General features: G+C 40.9%; 2 protein-coding genes across 2 annotated transcripts in view; both read right to left on the bottom strand.

Annotated features, from left to right (window-relative positions):
- chad (chondroadherin) overlaps positions 1-24,602 on the bottom strand; it is a 228,688-nt gene that overhangs the window by 257 nt on the left and 203,829 nt on the right. The gene's annotated exons all lie outside the window — the stretch shown is intronic.
- LOC110002549 (very long chain fatty acid elongase 6) lies at positions 155-12,506 on the bottom strand. The gene is made up of 4 exons (XM_020658175.3): positions 12,250-12,506; positions 8,396-8,527; positions 7,917-8,068; positions 155-5,461 (listed from the first exon to the last, which is right to left on the bottom strand). Exons 1-4 carry the CDS (start codon positions 12,333-12,335, stop codon positions 5,031-5,033), a joined length of 801 nt encoding a protein of 266 aa, XP_020513831.1. The 5' UTR covers positions 12,336-12,506; the 3' UTR covers positions 155-5,030.

Raw genomic sequence — 24,602 nt, forward strand, 5'->3', positions numbered from 1 at the left:
CGGACTAGAGACATATTAGAGTTAGAGGAACATGGAGAAGAGGATTTTACAGAATATGTGACCTTTGAAGAACTCGATCTACGGTCTTCTAACATTCTCATTCTCTCTCTGACATGATAACCGAGCAAACACACTGAAAAAATCAAGTGAGACATTTTAAAACCAGAATGTTTTTATTTTCACACTTTAACAACAAAGCCCTCTAAACAGTTTTATTCCATTTGCAGTCAAAGGGAGAATCCACAGGATGAAATCAGTGTTTGTGACGTTAGCATGACATTTTAAGAGACAGACCAACACAGCTGGGCTCATATTTATCCATGATAGAAAATAAAATGTTTATATGGCACACAAATCATAAGGATTTGAAGTAGTAAATTCAAGAAACAGTGGTTCAACGCCCCGGCAGATTCACTTCATCCCTCGTAGTGGTCATTTACAAACTGCTGCCTCACACAGACGAGGTCAGTTATGTGCGCTGACGTAAAAAAAACAAAACAGGATATGAAGGCAGAAAGGACGGAATGAAAGTTAAGCATCACAATAAACACACACAGTGACCTAATCTAATTTCCAACATTGAGTCTGAATGGCTCTATGGTTTATCCTCCAGCTCTTTGCAAGAAGAGCTTAAAAAAAAAAAAAAAGTGTAGAGATGAGTTTGTCAGCAGATGTGAGGATTAAAAAAAAAACATGAAATATGGACGGAAAAAGGTACCATACTTTTCAGGTCCGTGTAAGAATGTGGTTTTATGTAAGAAAATAAATATTCTTGTTATTTACAGTGGACACGTTATTATGAAGTGTGTGTTGTCATTGAGGGCAGAATAAATCACCTCCTCAGTGGTTAGTGGTTTGTTTGTAGTGCCGACGATTCTTATTAAATCTAATAATAGCTCAGTCGTTTCCTAATCATCTGCTGCACCCTCATGGATCTACAGTTTGTGCTGGGTGTTTTTAAATGTTAGTGTTAACAAAACAGAGAGAGGACAGGGTGTTAGTGTTGTTGTCAAGACCAACACTGACCGAGACCAGAGTGCTCCCAGACCGAGACGAGACCGAGACCAGGGCAGGGCAAGACCGAGACAAGACCAAGACCATAAATATCAGTGAAAAATCCTCATCTTGTGTGCAGGGGGCGTGTCACTCACTTAGACCGTAACACAGGGAAGGTTTTGGCCTTAACGGGGGGGTAGGGGGGTTAAAAATCAAACTACAAATTCAAGTTATTTGTTCTTTTAAAAAGAGAGATTTTCCTTCTAATCACAGTAATGATGTGGAAACATAGCCTCTCAGTGGTGGTCTTGACCCGTCTTGATTTAAAATCTGGAGTCCAGTCTGAGACCGAGACAAGACCGAGTAAAAATGCTTTGGAGAGATCAAGACGAGGTCGAGACCTTCAAAAATCCTCAAGACCGATTTCAAGTACTACAACACTGCAGGGTGTTTAACTGTGTCGTTTAGCAAAGGATAAAGAGTATAAGGTAGATAAATAAGGGACACAAACTGACATTTTTGTGGTATTAAAAACTAATCTGTGTAGACAACAATTCCCTCTTCTCCCTCACATTTAATTGGTTTGCAAAAAAAAGAAAAACCATTGCCTCTAAAGAAATCTTTTTAAACTAGGGGGTCCCCAGGGTCCTGATAGAAACGGCTTAAAGAGGATTAGTGTGAGATGTTTAGTCGTACTGACAGAGAATATCTGAACATGTTTTTTCTTCTTGTGAACTACAGAAAACGTTCACTTCTTCAAGGAGGGAATGCAAGTCAACAACTCAAAAGACACAAATCTGACAGACCGAGCAGTCCATACATTTCTTCACACAGAGATTATCACACTGACCACATTCAGAGGATAAAGGAACAGAGGATTGTTTTGTCCAGTGACAGTTCTCAGAGGGAGAAGAAGAAGGCAGATCGTGCGTGTGTGTAAACATGCCTTTTTCTTTTTTTGTTACAGTAGAAAAGAAAAGGTCAGGTTCAACCTCTTACACAACCTGACCTCTGGAAGTTTATCTGTCAGTCGAAGAACGTGTTTTTTCTTCACTCAGATGTTATCTTCAGGCAGATTGTGTGTGTGTGTGAGAGAGAGCAGGAATATCTGCTCTTTTAGTGTGTCGTGATAAACTGTCGTGTGTCACTGAACACTTTGCCTCCAGCTTCAGAGCTACATGTGTAAACAATGGGTGTAGGGTCAAGTGTGTGTAGTAGGGTGTTGTGTGTTTAGGGTGTAGCAGGCTGAAGAGCATGTAGGGTGCATTAGAGTGAAGTGCATGTAGGGTTAAGTGTGTGTAGTATGTATAGGGTTTAGTGTGTGTAGTGTGTAGGGTGTAGTGCTTGTAGAGTGTAGTATGTATAGGGTGTAGGGTGTAGTGCTTGTAGGGTGTAGTGCTTGTAGAGTGTAGTATGTATAGGGTGTAGGGTGTAGTGCTTGTAGGGTGTAGTGCTTGTAGAGTGTAGTATGTATAGGGTGTAGGGTGTAGTGCTTGTAGGGTGTAGTGCTTGTAGAGTGTAGTATGTATAGGGTGTAGGGTGTAGTGCTTGTAGGGTGTAGTGCTTGTAGAGTGTAGTATGTATAGGGTGTAGGGTGTAGTGCTTGTAGGGTGTAGTGCTTGTAGAGTGTAGTATGTATAGGGTGTAGGGTGTAGTGCTTGTAGAGTGTAGTATGTATAGGGTGTAGGGTGTAGTGCTTGTAGAGTGTAGTATGTATAGGGTGTAGGGTGTAGTGCTTGTTGTTATGAATGGTAAGCCCTCAAACGGAAGGTGCTACAACACCCTTCTTAAGTCAGTGCATTATGAAGTCTTTGTTCCCTTTTTCTCTCCTTCAGGTCACAGTGTTGGGGCTTAAAAAAAACAAACACTTTAAAGGAATAGTTCAACATTTACACCAATGCCCTGATCTGCTGCCTTTAATCACGCTGAGAAACTAATGTCAGCTCAAATGTTGAAGTTCTAATGGTGCGTTACATTTACATAGGAACTCAGATCTTGGAGCTGGGGATGATGTCACACCGAGTTAACCGCGTTCCAGTTGAGTCCTATCCCGTAGTGTGTCGTTATCGCCTGGTATTAGCTAACAAAACAAAGGTACTCCTGGAGGCGTACGTGTGTCTTGTCAGACTTGATACCAACTTGTAAACTCGGGTGTGACCTGTGAGGTAATCCCCAGCTCCGAGACCCGAGTTCACAGGTCAATGGAACGCACCATTATGCAGATCTGGAGTCAAGACGTGGTTAGCTTAGCATGAAGACTGGATGAAAGGGGAGCGAGCCAGCCATTACTGAAAGCACCCCGGCCTTAGAGATCGACTGTTTCATTTCTATCAGATCATTTTTATTTAAATCAGAAACAGTCCTTAGATTATTCTCACCAGACTTTCAGGACACAGGAGTTGCTGTTCTACCTCTGCTGAGTTTTTTTTTTTTAACTCTGGTGTTTTAAAAAGTTCACTTAAACAGTTAAACACCATATTTGTAAATCACACAATCACAGACACAAAGTAAAACAACTTGGCAGCAGTAGATCAGCAACTCCAGAACGCTCCAAAGTAAAAATCCTCTTTTTGTCAAGGGAGTCTGGTGGCTTTGAACAGAGAGATATAACACCTGTTTCTGGTTTCAAAATAATGAATCTTACGTAGTTACAAAGGTGAGTCAGTGCAAGGATCCTCTCTGTAATGTTTTTAGACACTTCAAACAACAGTCTGAGACTCTCAGTGGCAGAAAATGAGACCTCTAGTGCACTCTGATCATTTTCCTGCATAAATGACACTGCAACTTTTAAAGCTAGTTTTTTTACAGCTGCTGTTTAAAGCAATCTGCTGAAGTGAACGCATTCCTTTTGTACCTTTTGACGGCAATTTGCAGTGTCCTCCCTGAATTTGGTAAAACAGACTAAAAACCTGTTCAACCACCGTATCTCTGCTCAGTGTTTGAGGTCACACAACAGATGGCTCACACATTTCTGCCCCCTTCAGGGTTTGTGAAACTAGCCTTCCACCTCCTGTTTGTTATTTGAGACGAGCTCATCAGGACGATGTTATTTAGGGATAACAGAAACATCTTTTAAAGGCTTTATATGTGATTTTTTGATCCAGCAGATGTCGCCCTTGAGCACCAGCATGAAACCAAAACAACTCACGCTGCATTGTTGTGTTAGCATGCTAATGCTAGTGATCTTTATTATGCTGGTATCTTCACACTGCATGTAAATTTACCTGAAATGAGCGTGATCTAGAAACACAGTTAAGCAGTGAGTACAGTATGTTATTCTTCTTTTCTCTAGTCCCTCAATTAAACAACTTTTATACACGAGGGGAGGAGTCAGCCGGCCGTCCGGGCGATGTAAACAAAGTGAAGATAGGACTCTGAAAACTCTGAAAACATCACAGACAGTGGGACTCGGGTGTTACACCCATTGTAGACAGTCATGACTCACAGAGTTATTTTCAGAGGATATACTTGATTTCTACATTTAAGTGTAAAGAATCACACATAAAGACTTTAACTCACTCTAACCTCTGAGGCACTTTTTCTTCTGTTTAGTAACAAACTGGTGCGGGTTTCCCCACAGCGTCCACTTCATGCTCAGCTTTACTAAATGCGTCTCGACTGCAGCTCCTGCGTTCACCAACATGTTGAACTATTCCTTCATTTTGTAAAATTCCCTTTTTTTTAAAAACATATTTCAGAGCTTTAAAGTTTGCAAGAAAAAAAAAAAAAAATCGGTTACCACTTCTGACATATTTTGCCCTTGCACAGCTTTTTTTTGTTGCTGGTCAAAAGTTGAAAATAACGAAGGCAATCATTTAAAGAAGTGAGAACTATGTTAGTCAAATATAACGCCCCTTCTTGCTGTAGTAATGATGACATCATATTAAACTGGCCGCTCTAAATCCAGATATTAGTCGCTGATTTTAGCTTCAGATTTCCATAAAAAGTCAAGTGATGATGTCATAAAAGAGGAGGGGCCAGTTAATTAGTTGTGACTCACACGCTCACGGCCCCTCGCTGTTGGAACAAACATGCTACTCCGCCTTGGATCCTTTCGCCCCGGAGGAGCCTCTGAGGTACGTGTTGTAGAAGAACAAGGCGAACAGGACCAGGTAGCTGAGGTACATGAGCGAGCCCCACGTGATGTTGTCCATGTTGGACGGACAGTTGACCTCGTGAATCCAGCGGTACACCAGACCCAGCACGGTCAGACCCACCGCCATCTGCGTGATCTGTGTGGCCGTGATGATCATGGCGCAGACCCGGGGTACCCGCAGGCCGGCCGCCCGGGCCGCGTAGTACGTGTACATGAGAGAGTGCACGATGTAGTTCATGGTCATGAACCAGCCGCCGCCCGCCACCTGGTCCTTGTAAGAGTACCAGGAGTAGAGCAGCACGGTGATGTGGTGGTACCAGTGCAGGAAGATGAGGCGCTGCTTCCTCAGGATGATGAACACTGTGTCACCTGAGAGAGAGGCGGAGGAGGGTCAGGAGGTCATTCACAAGTAACACGGCTGAAGAGTATCAGAGTTTTCAAAAACATCGACAGTTAGACATCAAATAATGTTTTTTTCTTATTGACATAATTTGATTTGGAAAAGGCAATATAACAAAATAAACACCCTGGATATATTTGTATCAAGTCCCCTTCCAGTCATCAAACTACATGTTGATGCATTTGCATAAAGAGAGGACATCAAGAGCTGCTTTACCTGGGTGTTGTGGGTGTTGCGGGTGTTGTGACACCCACACTTTCACTGAAACATAATTTCATCCCCCACACTTTTTACCAGTGGAGTCATTGATGAAAACCTATTGGTAAGTATTTATTAAGTGACAATTAAGCCAATCGTAGCTGTTTGGTTACAGTTGCAGCACGGTAAAGTTACATGCATTTAATCCTCCTGTCACTCATCACTGAGTCAGAGTTCAGAGCTAACAAATGGATACATGCTACATGTAGCATCCTTCTGTGTGTAACATTTTCTCCTCTTGATTGTTATTTTAGCTGTACTTATTTACTCCCGTAACTTTACGATGTAGCAGAAGTCCCCTTTGCAGTTTTTCAAAATAAAAGCACATTATATTTGAAGACTGGAAATAAAGAGACTGAGGCGTAAGGCAATAAGAAAAGAAAAATAAAAGCATCACAAAGAGCAGTTCTGGGTTACTCACAATGGATGTTCATAAAGTTAGTGTCTAATTATTATCTTTTGTAACTTTGTCTTGTTGTATGATGTGTCAGCTAACATTAGTTATTGGTCATTAAATGAAACAGAATGTGGTGATTTGCTAGAGGGCGGTTATATACTAGCATTAGAACACCCACACTTTTAAAATCGCTGCTCCACCCCTGCCTGTCACCACTCCTGAAGTAATCTCTCAGTCCTCAATCATCACTTCAAGGATCAAATATTTTCAACAGATGTCTATTATAACAGGTCAAGTCACTATAGGACTAGCATGAGCATTTTAAGATTTTTGACTGGATGAAGAACAAAGTTAGAGACAGCTGCCCAAAAAGCCACTGCGGCGACACATCTGTTTTTGCAAAGGAGGCGACTTCTGTTGTAGTAGAAGAAAAATACTCGGTTAGTGAAGTTATTCTTGCATTTCTTTGTGCACAATGAGCTTAAAAAAGCAAAGAGAAGGGACTGATAAAATGCATATCATCGAGGGTTGTCTCCAATTATTGACTTTTTTTTAAGGCTCAAGTTGTGACTAATCATTATTACCTCCATGTCTGATTTATTGGGCTCATTAGAGGTGAGCGACTTGACCTCAGACTCATATCACGCTACATTTTTAGCCTTTTCTGGCTACAGTATTATATCATAACAATATAAAAAGGATTCCGTGAATGAACATATATTCACACACTAAGACCCCACTTTCTCCCCCTCAAAGAAGCTCGATGTGATACCCAACTAATTTTAGTGAGACCTGAGACAGATGTTTTTAATAGTCACCGTCTTTAGATCTCAGTTGCTTCTGACTGAAGTTTTGTTTCTCACCTGCAGAGTTATATTATTCTGCTGCTGAAAACACCACATTTCCCGATATGACAGACCCAAAGAGACATGCACACACACTTTATGTTGCTGTTATTTGCTGAAACTTGGAGAGGAGAGAACACAAGTTTACCTGATCCTGATAATTCACTTTCATTTTAAACACTGACACCCGCTCTGACACAGGGAGGGGGCGGTGCCGTTTGATCAGTGAGCTGCTGGCTCTGCTGTGACTGTCAGAGCACAAAACATGCAGAAGACCGGACGACTCAATCTGAGCCAACTTGTATTTACCCACCGCTGTGGCTGGCGGTATGGCAAACATCCACGTTGTGGCAGAATGTAATAACGCTGACGGTATTGATACTGGTTTACCGCACACCCCTAAGGCTCATTAACACATTAACACTGTGGCCTGTTCGATGTTAAACTAATGAACTGATCAATGAAGGGATGAAGACACTCTTCGCCCTCTGCAGCTGAGGAAATAAAAGTCCGCATCAATCTCTCACTAGTGGAATTTTCTTGCCACTTCAGCATCTCCAGCCTCCATTTTCCCAGAGAGCGGAGGAAATCAGATGAGCCTGCAGACAGCGAGGCAGCAGCTCTTAAAGTAATTGTTTGCTGATAGATTTACTGGAAAGTTTACAGTAACAGCTCTGAGAAGCATAGCTCAGGAGAAGAGTTGATTCATCCAATCATCCAAGGTGAAAGTTTATGTGCGGTACTGCATGTTAATAATCCTGCAGGGGTGACGTGAGAAGTCTGTCAAAATATCTGCTGCTCCCGCGTCAGTGTTAGAAAAAACTCATCTTCCAAATCATCTGAAAACAACTTTTCATCCAAATTCAGACTTTTTGAGCTTTTATACAAATCACCTAATCTGGAAAGAGAAAGAGAAAGACTTACCCAGCTCGGGGGCTTTGCTGAGAACGAAGGCGTAGGCCCAGAATTTGGTGACGGGGGCGCTGTAGAAGCTGGAGTCACACACAGACTGTCTGAAGCCGCTGTTTGAGATGACGTGAACCATGTACAATCCTGTCCTCAGAGCTCCTATGATACTGCAGAGTGAACACACCACATGCAAACAGTTAAACACGCGATTTAAAGGTCACAGAAAATGCAAAAAGCACTTCCCCATGTTTCTCTAATATGTCTCTAATCCGTCTACAAACCCCCCAATGATGAGAAAAGTCCATCCTCTCCGTCTTTTCTTTTATTTTCCCTTCATGACATCACAAAGGGCAGTAGCCCCTCCCCCAGGTGGGTGACACTCCCACAGCTAGGTGTTTGTTCTGCCCTCTGAGTCTGCCTTCTCACCGTAAACAATAGGACACGATAAAGCGTGTTGCCGTCAACAACTATTTGTGGCAGCGTGAGTGACTCACCTGAAGATGGCGAGGCTGAGTGACCACAGAACCAGCGGGCGTCGCAGGTTCAGCTTCGGCCTCTCCCTCATGAAGTGCTGACCGCCGAACACGAACACAGCATACAGGCCACAGAACATGAAGCCTTTGCTCCTGTAAGAAGAAAAACAACACTTGTCAGCACATCATCAATCAATTATCTATACCACCTTTTCCGTTCGGTGTTGTAGGGTGCTGGAGCTGACCCCAAGCTGTCATTGGGTGAGAGGTGGGGTTACACCCTGGACTGTTCACCAGCCAATCACAGAGCTGACATATAGAGACAGACAACCAGCCACACTCACATTCACACCTACAGACAATTCAGAGTCAGCAGTTAACCTAACGAGCATGTCTTTGGACTGTGGGAGGAAGCCAGAGTACTCGGGGAGAGCATGCAGACTCCACACAGAGAGACTCCTGACAGATGGGGATTCAAACCAGGAACCTCCTCGTTGTGAGGCAACAGCGCTAACCACTGCACCACCATGCAGCCTTGTTAGCACAACTGAAAGTTATCGCGGTCGGATTCATAGGACCAAGGTCAGGCTCAAACCCACGGCCGTTGATACCGTCCGTATATAGCGTTTGCTATCCGGCGCCCTAAACAAACTTTTTCTTAAATGTCTGAAATGGCTAATCAAGTTGAGAGCGACAATGCGTAATGCGTTGTTCCCTCCGATGTTTGATATGCATTAAACGTTAAAGTCAATCAGAACAATCCTGGAATACTCTGATCTTAGATTATTATTGAGTATGGTGATCCAAAGAATCTTCATCGCCGACTATTTGCATACTCAGTTTAGAGCTGGGAAATATATCGAGTTTTTAAGATATATCGACAAATTTTCAAACAAGATATAGAGTAAGACAATATCGTTAATATGGATATAGTTTAAGTTGCATTAAAATAACGTTACAGAGGTGTCAGGTCACCTTTTTCTCATCTCACTGATGATGACTGTCTGTCCCTCTTAACCCTGCTCCTCCTCTCTCTCTCTCTTTTATTGTATTTAAGGAACATTTTTATTTTATAATATTACTTTTTAAATTCACAAACACGTAGTTTATTTTTCCATGTGTTTTCACTGTTAATAAAATACATATCGACATTCAGCTAAACAATATCAAGATATCCATATCGCCCAGCCCTAACTCAGTTATTATTCTGTGATATTTATTTTAAACTAAAATGTCAAATTATTTATTTTGTCAGCTTCGTCTGTTTGACGTTTATGACAGTACAGAAAGAGTTTGTGAATGTTGGTTGGATTAAAGATGCAATTTGAAGACGTCACTGAAGGGGAATTTTAAAAAAAAGATTTTATTTTGGGATTTGATACCTTTATTTTGAAAGGACAGTGTATAGAGTAGGAAATCTGAGGGAGAGAGATGAGCCACAGGTCAGATTTTCCCGCTTTGAGTTTTATAGCCTCCCTACATGGGGCGTGACCTTTCTGCTAGTCCTATATTTTAAGGTCGTCATAGACAAAATGTTGAATTCATTATTTTAAAAAAGCCCTGTGACTGACTGGTGAACAGTCCAGGGTGTACCCCGCCTCTGGCCCAATGACAGCTGGGATCAGCTCCCACCCCCCACGCCCCCCTGCAAACAGCTAAAGCGTTAGAGATAAAAGATGGATGGAAGCTTATCAGGCACAATAAAGCCGTGTGCAGATCATAAACACCCAGCACCTCTGTCTGCTATAAATTGATAAGACCCATCATTTACACCGGCTCTTTTGTGGGAACTACAATTTGCAGAGATAATTGTACTGTTCCTACATGTACTCTGACCTCTATCGGGTTACAGGAAGGGGAAGGGGAAGGCTCTCAATCACCCTCAGTCAGACCCTGAAACACGAGATGATTAGTGCGGTTACATAAAAACGTTACACAATGAGGGGGGAACAGACCAGACAACAGCCGATTCAGAGCAAACATGACATGTTCTGACTGTCTGTGCTCAGGGGCGATGTGTCAGGTACACACTGAACATGAACTCTGTGAATAACTGAGCGTTAAAATAAGTCAACTCTCAGTCTAGAAATCAGAGGAGAGGTTTTACAGATATTTGGCTGACACACTGACCATTTAGAGTCCCGGCTCTGGGTGAAGAGTTTATTAGATCCTGGCTCTGCACCACCTGGATTATCTACAATCACTGATACTATTTCAATTACAGCAGCTGGACGACGTGATGACAGAACTCAAGCAAACAGATGGACACTGGATGTTGGAGAGACAGACCATGTGTGCATGAAACAGAAACAGCCATACCTAATACTGATTTAAAAAAAATCAAAAACAAATACTCTAGATTTAGAATGTGTTCAAACATTACATGTCATGTTCTGACATAAATCCCACAACGAGAGAGATGAAAATCTAACTGCTCCATGGAGGATGAACAAGCTGACTGGAAGAAGAAGAAGAAGAAGAAAGCGCTTTTACAGCAAAGTTGCACGCTGCCTGAGCCGCAAACATTATGCAAAAACCACCGCCATGTTTCCCTTTTATTATTCAGCTGGTAATCCCAAAATTTGACAACATCTTTCCTGCTGTGCGCACTGTGTGTGTGTGTGTGTGTGTGTGTGTGTGTGTGTGTGTGTGTGTGTGTGTGCAGCATTATGAGTCTCCCTTTCTTCCTGTAGCAGAAACACAGCTGTATTTAGTTTCACTCTTGTACGGCCTCATGGAAGTGAGTCTTAAAAAAATGTGGTTTGACTAGGTTTGTGTGTCGGAGTGTGTGCGGTCACTCCCTCTTTACTGACGTTTAATTGGACAAAAGGGAAAGGTGGTTTTTATTGAGCAGCAATGATCCAACATATTTGGCATGCAGCCACTAATTCAGTTTTCATAATGTCCACTCGTTACCTGTTGGAGCTAAGATGAAGTCATGTTGGACGCTTGAATAAGAGCACATCAATTCATAGTTTTTCTGAACTAAGGTCGCGTTTAGGGACCGACTGATATGGACGTTTTTGGGCCGATGCAGATATCGATATTGGGGACGGGAAAAAATCGAATGCCGATATCTTTCTTAGATCTATGAAATCTGCAGATATAGTAGATAGTGGTCCTCAGTGTCTCCCTGTAGTCTCAGTGATGTAAAAGAAGGACACCGCTGCATCTTTGAATGTCTCATTTCACTTTAACAAACTCTCCAAATTAATATCCACCTCATGACATCACACATTGACCTATGACATCACACATTTGTTGATCTTTTGACCTTTGTTACCCCTTTGAGTTGTTTTAGTTTGGGATCCTTAGCTGGACCCTTTTAATGCAAATGTTGTAACCTTGTTCTACCAGAAGGTCCTTACTTTCTTTCAAAATAAAAGCACACAGAAAGTAAAGTACTCTCTAAAGTACAGTTGAAGACAGTACATAAATTCAAAATAAAAGCATAGAAATTTGTATTTTAAAATGCAAAATAATGGAATTTTAAACATGCACATAAAAAAATGTGATTAATCACGATTAAATAGGGAATTAAGCAATTTATTTGCAGAACTAATTTTAGCCAAAAGCTTCAGTGGGCTGATGTGAGAGCTCAGTCTAAAAGTTGGCATCATATTTGTGCACATTTTGACAGAGAGCAGTAGTTTGTCTGCTCTTTTAGGTGATAAAACTTCAGAAATATACAATATTGTGGTGCCTAAGACTTGTAATGTTGGTACTGATACAACAGCCTTAATTATCATGTAAAGACCCTGACAGGACATGAAGCACAGACAAACACTGTCTCCAGGTAAAGATGGAGACAGGTAGACATCACATTTATCATATTAAATATATTTCCTTCATGTTATTTTCTCTCGTTAACATACCAGTTTTCCTGCATCCATTCCAGAGCTCGTCTCTCGTCGAAACGTCGCTCGAAGTCGTATTCCGCTAGCTTCAAACTCCCGTTCATCTTTTCTCTTATTTCACCAAAAACACGAAGTTTCTGGAAGATTTAAAGGAGTAGAAGAAGAAGTGACGGAAGAGTCTGACAGCTGCTCGTTTTATCCGGTTAATATTAGCGGGATTATCACCGGTCAGAGTCCGGGGTGACGCCGGGAGGATGTGGTACCACCGCCGCCAGATTCCCCACTGTCACTCCACCCGCGATGTTCAAGGCTCGTCAAGCTGGCTGAAACAGAAAACATGCTGTTCCGGTGTTGCCTTTCAAAATAAAACTCGTTGCGGCTATGACACAGCAAATAACTGTGTTTGTAGCATAAACTGTAAATATTACAGTAATAATTAATAAAGTAATTAATGTAGTTGATTTTGGACGTTGTTCTATTTTGGTAATGTGTAGGCTAAATACTTGTAGATTATGGCCAGATATTTTTAAATGTATTTTTAACTTTGAGCTTCTTTTATATATTTTGATTTTCAGCCTCTTGAATTTAAATACATATTTTATAATAAATGTTACTATGCAGTATTTCTCGCAGATTTTTTCACTCATTAATGTAAACAATTTTTGTTGGAGTTCAGGGGTTCACAAACTTTTCTTTGCTATGGACCGACCCGTACTGTTTACAGCCTATGAGACCCCCTTATAGTGTTAGTCTCTGTTGGGGACTTCCCTCTTGGAATTTTTTAAAACCTGGTACATTACAAGGAACTTCAGACACACATTTTTTCTATGTTTCCTTATTTTGTATTTACAGTCAGTTTTCTTGATATTCCTTCATTTAATTCAATGCCACCTTAAAAAGTGTTTTATAATTACGGTCTTTACGATAATCAAACTTTTAAAAATTGTTTGGTTTTTTAAGACATTTTCTCTCTTCTTATTCAATGTGTCTTTTGGGGTGTGTAATATTTAAATTGAAAGATTGTCATAGGAAAGGACACAGATTTCAATAAATAGTGATACCATCTAAAAATACATGAATCAATTACTTGTTTTAGGATAAATTCAAGAAAAAATAGTTAGTTTTTGTCTCAAATAAGACTCTTATTAGATTTTTATTCTAGTTCCATTTTCTCCCCTGATCCCTCCAAGTTTCAATGACCCCTTCAGAGCCTCCTGGTGACCCCTTTAGGGAGCAAGACCCCTACTTTGAAAAACACTGTTCTATTTCAAGCCTTTAACACAAACAGTGTCAACAATTATCTTGTGCTCACAATATATTAAGTTATGCATACAAGATAATTATTTTTTCTTTTTGGCACATCAGTAGCTTTGTATTTTATGTTTAAGGTAAAACACTTTACCAAACAAAAGGGTGCCCTAAAATTATAATTATTAATATTATACTCAAATATAAATTAAAATGATACCCTTTATAGATTAATTAAGTAATAAATCGCTTAAAAATCAGTTGAATTTATGGAAATGGCTTTTTTTCATGGTACTCTGTTTTATTTTGGATGTAAAAATCATCCGTTTCCGGTTTTTTCGCGCTCAGCTTTTGCGTCTTGACGTAGTGAAAGCACGTTCTCTCTTCCTCGGGCATGCAGTGATGGAGGCGGTTGGAGGGGGCGGGGCTTGACTGTGACGTTGTATTGTCTGATGGGAGGCAGCGCGGACTCTCAGACAACGAGAACTGGGACACTTGACTCTGTTTTTTCTGCTCCAGTAAATAAATTAACTCGAGTATTGTTCTGTGAAAACAACATCTGAGGTTCCTGTTCTCTTATTTCACGTCAAACACGTTTGAGAGGCAAATATTAAACAACAACACCGTTACACATCTATTCTGGAAATGTGTTCATTGTTGGAAATTATGGCAAAATATTTGAGAATTTATTTGTTATTTTTGAATTCTTCTGTAAATATGTTTTTTTTTTCCACTTGAATTTGAATGTGAAACACATGAATACACATTTTATTATAGATCTCATTATATTTCTAGAAGAGTTTTAACTTCATAAATGTGAATTTACCAAAGAAAAACCTAAATTTCTCACTTTTCAGAAAGAAACTGTGTAAATATATTAAAATAATAACTTCAGACAAAAACAATAAAGATATCAAATTTGTCCTCACAATTTATGTTGTTTTTTTTATTGTAAATGTAAATTAAACTAAATGTGCCTGCTTGTTATATTGGCCCCTGACTTCTTAACTTTTGTTTTATAGAAGTTATTTTCATTCATGTCTGTTTTTGATTTTTTATCATTTATGTTCCATTTTGTACTTGTATTCCCAACTTATATCATTACACTGTATGTTTCTATGTGGAGATTTCTACAAAAAAAATAAACATTTTTTGCACTCAAATATCGTCCATAAATCAATCAGTCAATCTTTATTTGTGTAGCAACAAGTCACAACAAATGTTAACTCGAGACACTTTACAAACAGCAGGTAAAAGGACTTACTCTTTTTTTATATTACAAAGACCAAACGTTAATCCATCATGAGCACTGAGCAACATTTAGCAAAAGTTACAGAGGCAAGAAAAAACTTCCTTTTAAGAGGCAGAAACCTTGAGATGAAACTGACTCATGATGAACAGACATCTGCAGAAACTGCAAGGGGCTGGAAACATGGGATAGAGGGAGATGGGATCAACTGCAGATCAGCAGCTCCCAAGAAAATATGTGGTGAGTATTAATTAATTTATCAAGACATGAATTTGCAGAGTCTCTGATAATTTATACTGTTTTTGTTTCAGCCCAGTTAGATCTGTGTTATTAATCTCCAAGTTTTTCACTCAAAGACCAGTTCAGTGAAACGTTTCTAATCTTTTCTGTATTTAGTGCTTTCTGTCATTGATTACCTGAGTACTCTTTGTACAAAGGGGACGGACTCACCAACGACACATTGAACATGTGAGGTATGCAGTTATGTCACATAGTGATCGCACAGATAGTTAAGTCTAGATTACCAACAGGCCAAAGCTAACCAGTGTTGCAACTATAGGGCTGTCAGCTCAATAATTAAAGGAGCAGTATGTAACTCTGACTCCTAGTGTTTAAAACGGGTACTGCAGTCCAGATTCTAAACATTGTAGAGAGCTGTCTCCCCCCCCCCCCCCCCTCCTCTCTAGAGTGGATGCTCACTCAGGTCACCATGTGGTGGACTCTGAAGCTTCAGTGTTTATCCAGCTCTGCATGGGTCTGTAAACCTTTCTGTGTTCTAACCTCTCTCCATTTTTCAAAAGCATCTCCAATATTGATCCTAGTTTGAGCACGTTTCTGCTCGTGGAGCTTATTAGAAACATGCAGAGGCTTTTTAGGTCGGGTACAATCACTTCTATTCTATAAAATAGGAATTGAATTCTATATTCTGTCACATCAAGTTCAAAGTCTTTGCATCAAAATATAATTTAAGAACCCACAATTTACATTTTAAAATAAATTGTATTTTTTTGTGAATTAGCTCCTGAAGGATAATAAAATCTCATGCATGCATCAATATCAGTATTTATTTGTTTATTATGTTCAATACTAAGTTGTAACAAATGGAAGTATTCAAGTAAACTGCAGGTACAATAAAGAAAGAATAAAGAAACGGAGCCATCTGCTGGACAAAGGTTGAAAAGGATTCTCACCTGTCAATTCATTTCTCAGCTGCTGTGACAAAAAGCACATTGACACCGTCTACAAAATGTACTTCTTTAACACAGCGGCCTTCATGTTTTATGAACACACAGGAGGGTTCCCTGCTCTTCAGTGTTGAAGTGGATCAGCCGGTGGGGGAATAGAGGAGGGTATTGTGAGTCTGTGGAGGAGACCTGGAAGTGAAAACAGCTCAAACACAGAGACGGCCTTTCAGCTGCTGCTCCACTGGGATCCAAGTCCAGCATGTTCACGTCCTCCCTCTTTGTGCCTGCAGGTGGCAGCAGAGAGCAGGATGTGGGAGCTCTGGGTCCACTGCAGCAGCACATGGACCCCAAAGACATCACATTTAAGGTCTTAATTTCTGGAGCATTTCTCAGTGTTATCAACTGTGAACATGTGTTCTAATGCTGAAGATGAATTCATTTCATGTGATATTGCTCCTCAGCGTTTAAGGGGCTGAGTTTGACATAAACTTTTGACATACAAAAACTACAGTGGCAGTCAAGGACAACCAACCTGTAAAAATGTACATTAGGAAAAACACAGACAGCAACTACAGAAACACAAAGTCCAAAAAAAATGCAATTTTTAATGAATTATTGTAACAAATTCGAGCCATTTAAATTTGCAATTGGTGAGCGTTGGGCTGTGTAGGGTGCACTGCAAGTGTGAGTCATAAAAGTTTGGTTGACTTTATTGTTCTAGTTCTTGCATTGTTACAAATCTTTTAAAAGATATGTAGGCTACACCTGATGAAGGTCGGTTAGACCCAAACGTTGTACGATCAGATAAACATGTCAGCATAAAGCGAGGCTGCTTCTCATTGTCTTCATGTCTTCACTCATTTAAAAAGTTTCTGCAGTTTAGCTTTGTATCACGGAGCATTCCCTCCAAGTGCTCCTCATCGTTATTAACATTCAGATCACAGAGATTAGTAGATGAGTTCATTATCCTGGTGCAGAGCGACTACCGGCCCATTTCCCTCCTGAGGAAACTGCAAAAAAACCTCGTAGACATTTCATGGTGTCTCTGCAATGTTTTAATCACACAAGGACTGTAGTTATTTCCCAGCGGAGATCCTTTAATATTAGTGTGTTAGAGTGTTTGGAAATGCATGAAAAGATTCAGCAGTTTCTGAAAGGTTTTTAAAGAGCATGTTGACCCTGAATCTTTGAAAGTTTATGAATGTAAAATGTGGAGTAAATGTACTTTTAGGGTCTTTCGTCTCATCCTAAATTACAACAAATCCTGCAAACTTAGCTGACAGTCAAATTAAAGTATATGCAGGTCTATAGTGAGTGTATTCAAGTGTATGTGATTATAAGGAATGAATGCATCATGTCAAATTTCAAACCAGTTTCATGTCTGCACCATAAATATGAAGCTACGGCTACGAGATGTCAGTTTGTATTAGTGATAGCATTTTACAATGTCAGCAATCACTAGTTCACACACAAACCTTCAGTTATAAAAAGAAGTCTCTGTACTGTTTGATACAACGGCTGCAGAAAATCCTCTTACCCAAGTTACATCTCAGGTTTGCATACAGATCCCTCCTTCCAAAAAGTTTTCTCTTCCCTCATCGATCTTCAAGTTAGCTTTAAAAGTTTGGAACCATTCAGACCTATCGCAACTAGCATCATAAACTACTCCCTCCTTTAGCCACAGAGGGTAACGAGGAGGATAAAGAAGACTACAACATAGAGGAGTGTCATAACAAGCTGCATGGAATATGTAAGTTAGCATCGCTAAAAGTTAGCTACATCGGAGCCTCAGGCTAAAGTTAGCCAAAACTGGCAGGCAGCTGCTAGATAGCAGGAGCTGTGAAGTAGCATTGATCTGCTTTAGTGCTAGTCAGAGGGTTGTCAGTTGTTTTGTCAGAGGTGAACATTACACCAGGTGAAAAACAGACAAAGATAATTACTTAATTTTTTTTATATATATATTATGCCAAATAATAGCAACCATCATTAAATACCATGATTTATATTTGTTTCAGTATTTAATACTAGATTGTGGGTCTGGTTGTTGAGTCAAATACTGTGTTATTAGGGGGGCTCTTCCTTTTGGAGGGGTGGCCACAGCGGGGACCCAGCTCAGTATTACAGGGGCACAGGCCCCTGTTGGCCCCTGCCTAGAACCGCCCATGGTTGGAGGGTATGGATTGTAGTTTTCTGTGGTTGTTTTTTTAATATTGGAGGTTTTGGATTGTTAATTTATTAAAGTGCAATTCATTTCTTTACAAGTGAGCCTTCTTTTCTAAAGTAAAATTAGCTTATTTTTAGCTTATTGTACAACCAGGCCTCGACCAGGTGGAGGTACTGACAGAAATCACCTGAAAACTTCTTAAATCATATTTAATAATTTAACTTTGTTGAGCCTGACTAACTTGTTCCTGTGAAGAAATCCATTGGAGCTCATGAGGAGGTAGAGACTGGGCATGCCCAGCCCAGTGGGGAGGGAGGAGGAGGAGAGACAAAGAAGGAGAGAGAGAGAGAGAGAAAGAGAGAGAGAGCGAGAGAGAGAGAGAGTAAGAGAGAGAGAGAAAGAGAGCGAGAGAGAGAGAGAGAGAGTAAGAGAGAAACAGAGAGAGAGAGAGAGAAACAGAGAGAGAGAGAGAGTGAGAGACAGAGAGAGAGAGAGAGAGAGAGAGAGAGAGAGAGAGAGTGAGAGACAGAGAGAGAGAGAGAGTGAGAGACAGAGAGAGAGAGAGAGAAACAGAGAGAGAGAGAGAGAGAGAGTGAGAGACAGAGAGAGAGAGAGAGAGAGAGAGAGAGAGAGAGAGAGAGTGGAAGAGTTGAGAAGCGGACGGTAAAAAAAAAAACCTGAGGAGAAGCTGTCCATTTCACGGCATCACGTCAGACCGTCCTCTTCTTCTTCTTCCTTTCCCAGAAAGCCTCCCTCTCTCTCTCTCTCTCTCTCTCTCTCACTCTCTCTCCCTCTCTCTCCCTCTCTCTCTCTCTCTCTCTCTTTCTGAAACACACACTGGAGCTGGAGGCAGCGGGATAAATGTGGACTGCAGTGTCTCATTCGCAGCATCTCATTATCTCCGGTACCGGCTGGACCGACGCCGCGGTTACTGCTGCAGCTTCACCGGAGAAAACATCACGTATCCTGGTGAGTAAAAACACCTTTTTCTGTTACCCCCCCTTTCTCCTTCGTGTTTGTGCAGTACATGTCTGCTGCATTTTTATTTCGTTGCGTTTTCAGCGTGTGCTGTGTTGTTGCTGCTGCTGCTGCTGCTGCTGCTGCCTCACATAACATCACATCATCATCACATGCAGTAAAAACAACACGGCAACACACAACTTGATGCCATGCACGAACAGAGTGCACCGCATCAGTCGGACCTGTGGGATGCAGAGAAAAGGTCACACAGCTATACACTCCTTTCTGTCATTGACGCATCTGTGCGTGACACTCTGCACACTCAACCTGCAGAGTGAAGTTTTTGCCCTTGGCAGGAAAAAGTTGGCACTGGAGTGTTTTATCTGTTAGGTGAGTTTGTACGTGAGGAGGTTATAAATAAGTTGGTGTCCAATGAAAACAACAGGCGCACAGGGTCAATGCAGACCTGATGCATCTGTAAACACACGTTTATTAAATGAATAAACGAGGTGATGAGGACACACAGGACTGGACACCTGTGAATTCTGTTTTCTCATTTCATATTGTGCTCTAAAGTGTTCTTTTTTTGATGTCTTTACACTTAATTCAAGAATTTAAAGACTTACAAAAAAACATTTTCACCCTACTTTACAATGGCAGATATTTTAGAAGTATCTTATCTTACATTTTTGGCACGTTTCCTGCAGAATAAGGAGATTGCATTTAAGGAGCAAGTAGAAAAAGGTCAAATCTTAGTGCGTTTGTTCTGTTTATTTCATAACTAAATCTGGTTTGTCCGTCAAATGCAGTCAGAAATGTTGACGTCCCTCCATAGTCTTTTCTGGGTTTAACATTAAACCAACAAAACAAATAATATACATTTAATTTTTTGGTCGACAGATGGAGAATTTTCACATTTGGTGACATTTTTAAAGATCAAATAATTAACATGAAGATGTAGCTGAAAGCCTCTCAGGATCAACAGTGTAGCTGTTTATGCTTAACGCATGCTCGGGATGATAAATGACACTGCAGGAAAAAGTCTCTGCAGCTCAGAGACGACCGGGCTGCATGTCTGTGTGTTAGGACTCCTGTCAAATGTTCCCCCCCCCCCCCCGTGCGGAGCCTGCAGAGGGCCGATCCATTCAACGCCACTGACACCGCCGCTGCCGCCAAGGGCACCTGGAAGCATTTTGTCTTCATTTGTTGCAGTTTATGAATCCCCCATCTGGGACTCGGTCTAGACTCTGCCTCTGTGAGTTTCAGTGAGTGGACGGTGGGGGTAGAAAAAAGACTCTATTCTTCTCACCTTTCCTGGAGAGAAGTGAAAAACACACACACACACACACACACACACACACACACACACACACACACACACACACACACACACACACACACACACAGAAACACACATCTACTCCATCAGGTCTGCAGGGCTCCTGGTCAGAGGGACTCTCTGAGGAGCAGCTCTGTTCCTCACACTGCAGATGTAGGATTTCTGAGGACTTTGACTTGATTTTAAGCGTCTTTAATGCATCACATTTACTGTTTCTGAATGTGTTCAGAGTTTAACAAGAGGTAAAAAGTTGAAGGATGAGGACTTTTCATGGATATAACACAGACTGTGAAAACAAAGACTCACGGTATTCACAGCAAGTAATCTGTGTATGTTTTATAAGCTAAAGCTGCACTTAATAAATCAGCTGGATCTGTCAGCATTAACATGTTTATTTCAATGTGATTATAAGGTCAGAAATGAATGCATTATTTTGTTTAAATGCATTATCAGGTGCTACTTTGACCCTTTTTGGTGCACCGTTGATAACCTCAGTGTCTCCCTGTAAACAAAGTGATGGAAAAGAAAGACCCCGCTGTGCTTTTGAAAGTCTCATTTCACAGACAACATGCCAATGCTATCATTAGCTTAAAAGCAATTTTGAAGTTGAAGAAGAAAACCCAGCGGCCCGGTTTGGTTCAGTACAGTTCACTATGGTAAACCCTGACCTTGCTTGACTTTCCTCAGATAACCGTACGTAGCCTTGGCTGGTAGGTGGAGTGTAAGACGGATAGCGCTAGCAGCATCAGCCACGTAATAGCATGACATCATATTAGCAGTGCAACACAGTGTAGCTCGCCAATAAATTCAACGAAGCACAAGAACACGAAACAGTAAACAAAGGGCAACAATGGAGGTCTGCGTCTCCGAGGTCGACCACGGAGCGGAGCTACAATAGTCACCGAAAACTAAAACAGCCTTCACATTACTCTCTTGAAAACCACCGGATATTCAAACTGGTCAAGTTGAGCGAAACCTGAGGAAGCTACATGGGAACAGCGTTTTCTTGCTCAAAATAAAGTTACAGTAAAGTCATTTTACATGTGTCATGTTAATTATAGTTTTTGCATTGAATGTGACGATTCTTTCGACCTATCAGCGGACTGCGGTGTGTCTAACTCTACCGTTTAGGGTCGAACTGGTACACTTGGCACCCCAACAGAAGAGCAGCAAAAATGTATTTCAGAACAGAGTTGGTTTTATTTGCACCATTCCCAACTTTAGACGGTGGAAACACCAATAAATGTGTACGGTCCTGAACCGAACTGAACCTCACAGCTTGGTGGAAACGTGGATATTTAATATCAAAAATATCCATTTTGAAGGACTGAAGTTTCTGCTATTCACTTTTATAATGCACATAATTAAATATGACAGCAGCTAAATCACTTATTCATGAATTCTGAGTATTCGGTGAATCTCATGCAGAGGAAGTTCACACTTTCTGCATTTTTAACATTCCTATGGAGCATAAAGCACTAAAGGACTTTTTAAAAGGGGTAAGAGAGTCCGCTTTGAAAGACATAAAACAGAACATAGTAAACTCTCCAGCAGTGCACGCGTTAACATTTTAAACCCTGTTTATCTGCACAGCAGCTAACTGTGGACTTCTCACTTCCTGTGTAGGGCATGGTAGTAAACAGTAAAACTTCTATTAATAGCCCCGCCTTTATTTACTTCAATCTGTGAAATGACCCGGTCTTTGTTTGGGAGAGGCGTCAATACGAGACGGGTCTTTAATTATTTACAAACAAATCTGGGGCACCACAAAGAGGGGAGGGATTATGACAAAATTTACACCAGAAAGAATTTTTAACTTTGCACAAAATTAACAAATTAAATAAATCACCAACTTGATGTTTGTGAAACAGCATAAACCTGCTTCATGGTCTTTACTTCTGTTGTAGTACTTGAAATCTAGACCGGTCTCGAGACCGCTTTTTGAAGGTCTTGGAATCAAAAGCATTTTTAGCCGGTCTTGTCTCGGTCACTGACTGGGTGGACTACGTGTTTTAAATCAAGACCGGTCAAGACCACCACTGAAAGGCTATTTTTCCACGTCCTGCCTTGGTCTTGGTCTTGGTCTTGGTCTTGGTCTTGACTCGGTCTCTAACCCTAAATGTCTTGGTCTTGGTCTTGGTCTTGGTCTTGGTCTTGGTCTTGACTCGGTCTCTAACCCTAAATGTCTTGGTCTTGGTCTTGGTCTTGGTCTTGGTCTTGGTCTTGGTTTTGACTCAGTCTCTAACCCTAAATGTCTTGGTCTTGGTCTTGGTCTTGGTCTTGGTCTTGGTCTTGGTTTTGACTCGGTCTCTAACCCTAAATGTCTTGGTCTTGGTCTTGGTTTTGACTCAGTCTCTAACCCTAAATGTCTTGGTCTTGGTCTTGGTCTTGGTTTTGACTCAGTCTCTAACCCTAAATGTCTTGGTCTTGGTCTTGGTCTTGGTCTTGGTCTTGGTCTTGACTCGGTCTCGGAGCTCTCTGGTCTCGGGTATGTCTTGGTCTTGGTCTTGGTCTTGGTCTTGGTCTTGGTTTTGGTCTTGGTCTTGACTCGATCTCCAACCCTAAATGTCTTGGTCTTGGTCTTGGTCTTGGTCTTGGTCTTGGTTTTGGTCTTGGTCTTGACTCGGTCTCGGAGCTCTCTGGTCTCGGGTATGTCTTGGTCTCGGTTAACGTGGTCTTGATCCTAGCCTGTACACGAGAACCTGATTCTGTCTTTCTTGGATGGATTTTGTGGTTCATCTTTTTTTTTTTGCGTAATTTGGATCCACAAACTAAATGCACAGTGGACTCTAACCGAGATCTGCCTTCACAGAGTTTGTACAAAACATATGGAAACACCAGACCAGTCAAAGGGACTGGGCCTTAAACTGGGATGGACTTTTATTCAAAGTTTTACGGTAGTTTCTACGAGCACTGCAACAGAAATCTTTAATGACAACATATTGACGTAGAAGTTTGTGTCATCGGTCTGATTAATCTGTTGTTCTGGATTTTAACATCGATCATAATATTTGACACAACGTGTCGGTATGCCAGTCAGAAAAATGGAAAAGGAGGTCATGACGCACAGGATTAAAGAGCGTCGTTGGTAAAACATGCAGAGTGTGAGCTGTAACCGAGCTGACTGTGTGTGTGTGTGTGTGTGTGTGTGTGTGTGTGTGTGTGTGTGAGTCTCGAGGTGAGTGCTCGGTCGATCTGTAGCAGGCTGGTGTCATTTGATATCAGTGTTCATCCTTCTGGCTGCAGAGATGAACTGATCCAAGGGAGGACAAACTTTTAAATCAGTATCACGCAGATTATACCGACAGCTGCTGTAGGAATAGCTCATATTCAATTATAAATACATATCAGGCACAAAGAGTTCTCGCTGTCATTGTACTGAATATGTTCCTGGAGATCATTTGACTGCAAGTTTATGTGCGACATGTTCCTCATAAATATATTATAAATCCAGTCTCTCCTGTGTAAATGTGTCTCTGAGTCCTGACTGTCTACAATGAGGGAGAAGCTCGAGTCCCGCTGGCTGTGTAGTTGTCAGGCCGTGTTTACATGGATGGGACGGCCGGCTCCTCCCCTTGTGTATAAAAGCTGTTTTAGTCAAGAACTAGAGAGAAGAAGAAGAACATACTCACTGATTATTTGAATGTTAGTAAGAGTTTTTAGATCACGCTCATTCTGTGTCAGTTTACATGAAATGTGAAGCTACGCGCTAACTAAAGAGCGCTAACATTAGGATGCGCTTGATTCCTTCTTGTGAACGTGAGTGGAGAGGGGGTTGGAGGTGTGTCTCTGGAGGAGAGGATGGAGGAGGCGTGCCCAAACAGCAGTTTGTTTTGGTTTCATGCTGGAGCTCAAGGGCGGATCAAAAAGTTGCACATTCTTCCTTTAAATTATTATTATTTTTTACCAATATTTTTATTTGCATTTTCATTTAGTAACACATTAACACACTCAAAAAAGACAAACATATAGACATAACATTGACAGTATAAAAACAAAACAAAAAACAACAACAACATACAAAAAAGGAGACAGGACAGCATGACAAAACACAGACTAAAAAAATAGATAATCGTTATAATAATTTGGGAATAAACAGCAAGATCCTATATAGTTCACACAGTCACATCAGATGAAAAGTTCTTATTTAATTCATAATCAAGTCCGTCATGGAATTACATTTTTCTTTTTCATGATTCATGATCTTCCTTTAAATTAAAAAAAAAC

The sequence above is a fragment of the Labrus bergylta genome, chromosome 21 (assembly GCF_963930695.1).
Source record: "Labrus bergylta chromosome 21, fLabBer1.1, whole genome shotgun sequence".
In the NCBI taxonomy this organism is placed as follows: Eukaryota; Metazoa; Chordata; class Actinopteri; order Labriformes; family Labridae; genus Labrus; species Labrus bergylta.

Bases quoted from the DNA above. Each gene is read 5' to 3' on its own strand.
- LOC110002549 (XM_020658175.3), bottom strand. From the start codon at position 12,335: ATGAACGGGAGTTTGAAGCTAGCGGAATACGACTTCGAGCGACGTTTC. The intron at 8,528-12,249 runs GTATGTTAACGA...TTCTTCTTACAG, and splicing joins GAATGGATGCAGGAAAACTG to GAGCAAAGGCTTCATGTTCT. The intron at 8,069-8,395 runs GTGAGTCACTCA...TTCACTCTGCAG, and splicing joins CTCAGCCTCGCCATCTTCAG to TATCATAGGAGCTCTGAGGA.